The 6,995-nt window shown below is 37.5% G+C and overlaps 1 protein-coding gene across 1 annotated transcript; it reads left to right on the forward strand.

The window, feature by feature from the left end:
- Positions 1–1,773: 1,773 nt before the first annotated feature.
- On the forward strand, positions 1,774–6,728 carry LOC120508504 (ovalbumin-like). The gene is made up of 7 exons (XM_039722186.1): positions 1,774–1,970; positions 2,629–2,679; positions 3,238–3,366; positions 4,012–4,129; positions 4,779–4,921; positions 5,095–5,250; positions 6,333–6,728. Exons 1-7 carry the CDS (start codon positions 1,803–1,805, stop codon positions 6,726–6,728), a joined length of 1,161 nt encoding a protein of 386 aa, XP_039578120.1. The 5' UTR covers positions 1,774–1,802.
- Positions 6,729–6,995: the final 267 nt, after the last annotated feature.

A 6,995-nucleotide genomic window follows, 5' to 3' on the forward strand; every position in this document is an offset into this window, starting at 1 on the left:
GCTGCTAATTATGTGTGAAATCACTAAGGTTTTCACATTTTTTGTTTTTACTGCCATCCCAGTATCTTGTTGCAAATGAGGCATTGTTTCCCAGCCTCTTCTCCAGCCCAATGGTCCTGATGTACTGGTGGAAAGCACTGTTAAAAAGCATAAAATACTAATATTTGTTCTCCCTTCAATCAAACCCAAACCCATTGAAACAAAAAACTGACCTAATACCATTAAATTATTTTTATGGTGTCAAAAGTCAAACTTCTGAAGGACAGAAATGGGTGGGTCACAACTCAGACTGTATAAATTCCCAAGGGCTCAGCCAGTATACCCACATACAGCTGGAAAGCTGTATTGTCTTTGGTGCTGAAACTTGAAGGTAAGAATTTCTCTAGGCAAATTTACCTTCTTACTGCATTATTCCTTGGTTCTGACTGAATTTAAAAAGAGAGAAGTTATTCTCTTGTGTTTGATATTTTTCAGAACAGAATATTTAGATGATATTCTCTACAAATCTCACCAGTGTATATGCATTCCACACTATTTTATTATGTGCAAAATCTGAATGTTTGTAGTTTTGGGGAGGTTTTAAAAGTTATTCTCTGTGCTTAAAGTGCTATTTTGTGCTCAAAACATTATTTTATTTCAGAGCATCTTATTTTCCCATTCCATATCTTTTAAGATTGATTTTGACAGACAAGTAATAAGTTTCCTTGCTTGACCTCTGGTTCAAAAGAGTGCATTGAGAGCAGAACTGTGGTGTTCAGTGAATTTGCTAAGTTTATTTTAGTGTGAAATTTCTCTGAGTTGCATTCCTGAAAAATACAGTTGGTGAACACAACATAAAAAGGTACGTGGGTGCAGAGATGTACAATTTTTAAATAACTTATAAGTGGGAACATGTATACAGAAAGAAAAGTGAGAAAAAACAGCTGTGTGTCTGTATGTGTATATCCAAGAGGCCAGTCACAAAACATTTTGGTAGAGTTTAATACTACAAAAAGAAACTCGAGATCCTAGCATTTATCTCCTACATAAGGGGCTGGATTTTGAAAAACAGCAATTTAATTTCTCAGACAGGTTGTAGTCTGAGAAAACACAGCATGTTTATGCAAAGCAAACTATATCTGAAAGCACAATACAATGAAACATGAATTTTGTGCATCAGTCTTGCTCCTAGATTCGGTGACCTTAGACAAATTCCATTTCCTGTCCATGTTTCCATTACTAAAACAAGGGTAAGCTACAGACTTTTGAAGAACTACTGACAGTAAGTACTCTGCAACAAATAGATACTTTACTACACCTACTTATTTTTAGAAAATAAAAATAACTAGCGTCTGCTTTTACCTATATCTGTCCAGACCTAAACCAAATGGAAATATAATTTGTGCCTAAATTTCCAGCTTTGCATGCACATGAAAGAGAGAATATTTTTTTGTTTTCATCAAGCTATTACAAAGTACTAAGGAACTGTAGCCTTCAGTGAATGAAAATAAGTACAGGCAATTGTTGTTTGAGTGCTTTGAAAAGGTAAGCAGAAACCACATACAGATTCCACAGCTCTGAGGAACTGTTGCAAAAATGTAAATGTATAGAAATGCAGAAGGAAGCAGATTTGTGAAAACAGTTTACAACATGCACGAGAGGTGAGCACAGCAACAGACATGTTAACATAGAATGATTTCCAAATGACTTGTTTATATTTTATAGCCTGAAAATTCCTATTAAAGTGCATGTGCTGTGTGTGTATGCTATTCCCATCATTACATTGCTATTCTGCTCTTTGCTCTAGGCAATACCTCTGCACAATGGCCTCCATCGGTCCAGTGAGCACAGAAGTTTGCTGTGACATATTCAGGGAGCTGAGAAGCCAGAGTGTCCAGGAGAATGTCTGCTACTCCCCTCTGGTCATCATTTCAGCTCTGTCCATGGTCTACATAGGTGCAAAAGATAACACCAAGGCTCAGATAGAAAAGGTGAGACTACATTGAGGATTTAAACCCTCCTGATGCTCAACAGAGCCACAGCCCTTAATGATATGATAATGTCCCTCAGAGGTTAAAAAATGTGGATCCAGAGTTACCAAAACATGGATCCAGAGTTACCAAAACATGGATCCAGAGTTATCAAAAGCTGTGACCACCTGAAACTCCCACAGCACTAAATAAATGCATCAGCTCGAAATCTTGAGACTGGATTTAAAATTGTACCATAGTTTAGCAGTAGAATTCTCAAAGTCAAAAATACATTGTAGCAAACCTTTTTTTTGAATAGGGAAAGGAGATAAAATCTATAGGGAAAGAGCCAAAATATACCCACAGACTGCAAAGTGTTTCATTGTGTCCTACAGCTCTCACTATCTTCATAGAGAGTGGCTGGCGTGTTATCTACAAGAAGGTTGGCATTATTGGTAGCACACACTGGAGCTGAATCCTAGATGCCCAGTAGAAAAAAGGATCATCTAAGCAGGCAACTGTATGCAAGGCTGTTCAGAGATGGTACAGATAGATTGTAATTTTTGAGTCATTCTCAGTTAGTCAATAGGTTTGCTTCAAACATTATGTGTTAATCTCAGTTGCATAATCTTTTTCTTGTCATACCAGTTATTTCAATGACTGCTATTCTTAATTACAGGCTATCCACTTTGATAAAATCCCAGGATTTGGAGAGAGTACTGAATCTCAGGTACAGAAACAATTTAATCCCTTCTCTACATCAGTTTCTCCTGGGAGCAAAATCTATCAGATAAAGCAGTCTCATAGCAGTTCCAACCCTACTCTAATGTGCAGCTAGTGCTCTTCATCCAGCATTTGGGAGAACAATTCATTCAAAAGAATGACCAGAGAAGGCAGGTAACCGAGAATTCAGAGCAAGCATAAAATGTAACCCATCACCATAATATTGGGCCAATAGGGGGAAATTATAGATATTTGTATAATTAGGCAAAGTAGCTGGGTGCTAGTGGTTAAACAGAACTGGTTGGGAACTGATCCGCTGAAGCTAGATTACTGTAGCAGAAAATTAAAAGCCCCCCCCCCCCACCAAATGGTATGAGGAAATTACAGTAGAAAACCAGCACTGAATTATACATATTACAAAATTACTACATCAGCATAGGATGAACAATTTTATAAGCAGAAGCATCTGAAGTACTCTACTCCTTTCATATAGTATGTAATACCTACTCATCCTTAAAGCTAGGGTAACAAAATCTGTATTTTTATTTGTATTTATGTCAATCAGTGCGGCACATCTGCGAGCATCCACGCTTCACTTAAGGACATCTTCACCCAAATCACCAAACCAAGTGACAATTATTCGATCAGCATTGCCAGCAGGCTTTATGCTGACGAGAAACACTCAATTCTGCCGGTGAGTTGCTCTAAGATCTGGTCTGAATGTCAAAACTGTAACTTTCTGTAATGCAAAAAGCACTGTCAGAAGTCTAGGCTCTGCTAAAGAAGCTTTCTTCTATATGGAAAGATTCTGTCTATCACAGCCCTAACCCCTGAAAGTCTTGAGAAAAAATGTGACTAGCCAAAAAGATGTTTGTGCAAAATACAATAAAGATCCAATCGAGTCAAGATATAATTAATAAAGAGATAACTCCAACTCTTTTCCCAACTTGGAAAACAAACCTGAAAAAAATACTTCAGGTACTCAAAAATACTCCAAAGTTTTCCATTGAAAGGAACATTTAATTTGAAATTCAAGGAGAATACCATTGAGAAAAAAATTTAAAAGTGGGCAGAGAAAAAAAAACCCCCATACTTAACCAAAATGAATGTTGGTTTTAGATTAAATTCAGTTCTGGAAAATATTTTTTAAAAAATGTGGGCATATACTCCTGCTTGAAACAATACATGTCAAACCTTAAGATGCTTATGAACTAGCTCATAGTTTACTGATTAATCTTAATAAATAAATTGCTCACATCTGTTAATTTCATTCTTGCCTTTTACATCTGCAATATGCTTTGACATTCTGATCTGAAAATGGCATACTCTTTCTTTACAGGAATACATTCAATGTGTGAAGGAACTGTATAAGGGAGGTTTGGAATCTATCAGCTTTCAAGCAGCTGCAGAAAAATCCAGAGAGCTCATAAATTCCTGGGTTGAAAGTCAGACAAACGGTAAGAGGAGGCCAAATATCAGCATAGGTATTTTCCCTCCTGCCACCATGTTTGAACAACATGTGAGTATATTTAAGTCAGGTGATGAAAAACCAACACATCTCCCTCTGCTCCTTTTCCTGGATAAGAGATCAGTTCCTAGATACAGAACTATCATCTAACAATTTCTTTTTCCTCAGACATACCCCTGTTAGAGGACTCTCTCTATCTGTAGAGGCTTTGTGGATATGTAATATTTCCAGTCCTGATAAAAAGGACAGCATAAAATATGTTTTTTTACACATTGACAAATAGTTTGACACCAGTGTTTCAACTTTTGTTTGAAGCAAAAAGGAAACCATCCTGAGATACAAGGTTCCAATGGTTCTTCCTATTGGCACAAAATATGCTAATTTTGTATCAAGTAAATCTCTGGACCTTATATCTCTCACTATAATTATAGGGAGAGAAACAACAACCATTGCCAACAGCAGTAAGCAAATCAACCTTGGAACTACAAGATAACAGCTAGAAAACCAAAGCAAGGTCCTTGCCCTATGCTCTCCTTCCCACAAATTCCTTACACTCCATTTAATGTTGTAATTGCCAAGTAAGATGTGTTATACACAGATGTATTACACATGTTCTCTTTTCCTGTGTATTTTGAAAGGGTCGATCAAGAATATACTTCAACCAAGCTCTGTGAGTTCACAAACTGATATGGTCCTGGTCAGTGCCATCTACTTCAAGGGATTGTGGGAGAAAGCATTTAAGGAAGAAGATACCCAGACAGTTCCTTTCAGAATTTCTGAGGTATGTGGGCATACATCACTTTAAAGGTGTCATCTTCTAGAACTTATGGAGTCGACAAGTTGCTGTACAATCTTCCTGAAAAAGAGCAATAATCAGCTTTTATCATAAGTAGGCATTTCTACACTCTGGGAATAATCTTTCTGAAAACGATATTATTTTCTTTGGTTTTGCAGCAAGAAAGCAAACCTGTGCAGATGATGTCTCAGATTGGTACATTTAAAGTGGCAGAGATCCCTTCAGAGAAATGCAGAATCCTGGAGATTCCATATGCCAGTGGGCGGCTGAGCCTGTGGGTGCTGTTGCCTGATGACATCTCTGGCCTGGAGCAGGTATGGCCCTGGCAGCTGGGTTTCAGAAAACCATGAAACTTTAGGTGCAAAGAAGATCTTCATAATAAAGTTATCTTAAAGCACATCCCCAGCACAGATCTGAATATTGGCAGCATGGGATTGTTGCATAGAGGCACGCAGCTCTCTCAGTGGTCCTGCAAAAGTTTGTGTGAGGATGGATTGCTAAGCAACTGCTTTAGTGAGTTAAATTTTTGTCACTGCAGAACAGATTCTTCTCAGATAAGTAGCTGTTACTCCAGCACCTTGAGCTCCAAAGCTTTTATATTGCAATTTCTACATATTGAGGAACTTACTGGGAAGTTCATATTAGCTTGAGTATTTCTAATTATTGAATGGTTTGACAGCCTTCAACGTGCTTCCTTCACGCCTTCAAAAATTAAACTATCTAAAAATTGAATATGAGTACTGGAATGGTTAAAGCAATTTCAGAAAGTAAAACATACATGACATATTACTGTTGGTATGAAAAGAATATAGCCATTAGCAGGAATGCAGTTTGAATAGGAAAAGTTATGCAATAAATCCAAGTTCCTTGAAATGATTGCGCACTAACTCTAAGAACCTAAATTACAAAAATAAAGAGTCATTTGAACACAGCTAAATTTCTTCAGTAATAAGTGATAGCTCATTTATTACTGAAGAAATTTAGGTGTGTTCAAATGCCTGTAGATACTTCAGGTATTAGTAAAACCTTTAACACTTCCTTACTTGGAGGTCTTAAATGTAAATAGAGCTTACAATTCATAAGCACAGAATGACTTCTGGAATATATTTCTGAAGAAAAGAAGATAAATTGGCAAGAGCCTTGGGAAATTTGCTGAGTAGCCGTTTAGTCAAGACTAAATTGCCAGTGAGCCTATTAAAGAAATAGGTAGCAGGACAGAGAAGAGAGAGTCATAGTTTGCTTTTCTCTTCTATACACATTAATCCATATACACCCAGAAAATACACCATAAGAAAAGCAGTCAGTTTAAGAGAAAAAAACCTACAAACAGTACTGCATTGCTACAAAAGATGTTGTGCTCTCATCCCAGAGATCTAATTTGTTTGCTTCCTTGCAGCTTGAGACCGCAATCACTTCTGAAAATCTCAAGGAGTGGACCAGTTCTCGTAAGATGGAAGAGAGGAAAATTAAAGTTTATCTCCCTCGCATGAAGATTGAGGAAAAATATAACCTCACATCTGTCTTAAAATCCTTGGGTATCACTGACCTGTTCAGCCCATCAGCCAATCTGTCTGGCATCTCTTCAGCACAGAGCCTGAAGTTGTCTGGAGCATTCCATAAGGCATTTGTGGAGATCTATGAAGCAGACAGTAAGGTGGCACGCTCATCGGAAGCTGGGGTAGATGACACAAGTGTGTCTGAAGAGATTAGAGCTGACCACCCTTTCCTCTTCTGGATCAAGCACAAGCCAAGTGGCAGCATCTTGTTCTTTGGCAGATGCTATTCCCCTTAAAGAGAGGAAAGCTGGAAGAGCTTCTGTCCCTCACAGCAAGACCCAAAGTGCTGCAGTATCAAGGGTAAAAAGAAACACAAACTTTCTCTTTTATCCATATTTTCTAAAACCAGAATGCTTTATTTAAAAAAAAAAAAGAGGAAAAAAAGAAAAAAAAAAGAAAAAGAAATTAAGGCAGAGAAATTTTGCCAGGAAAGCAGAGGCCCTTTGCCTTTCCTTTCTGCTGAGTATTATTACTTACTCATAGATCAAGAGTTAAAGGAATGA

Source organism: Passer montanus, unplaced genomic scaffold (genome assembly GCF_014805655.1).
Source record: "Passer montanus isolate IOZ18808 unplaced genomic scaffold, ASM1480565v1 scaffold107, whole genome shotgun sequence".
NCBI lineage: Eukaryota > Metazoa > Chordata > Aves > Passeriformes > Passeridae > Passer > Passer montanus.

What these genes read in the sequence shown, in the direction of transcription:
- LOC120508504 (XM_039722186.1), top strand. Translation starts at nt 1,803, where the DNA reads ATGGCCTCCATCGGTCCAGTGAGCACAGAAGTTTGCTGTGACATATTC. An exon ending in GGTTGAAAGTCAGACAAACG is followed by an intron (nt 4,130 to 4,778) that starts GTAAGAGGAGGC and finishes GTATTTTGAAAG; the next exon opens with GGTCGATCAAGAATATACTT. An exon ending in ACATCTCTGGCCTGGAGCAG is followed by an intron (nt 5,251 to 6,332) that starts GTATGGCCCTGG and finishes GCTTCCTTGCAG; the next exon opens with CTTGAGACCGCAATCACTTC.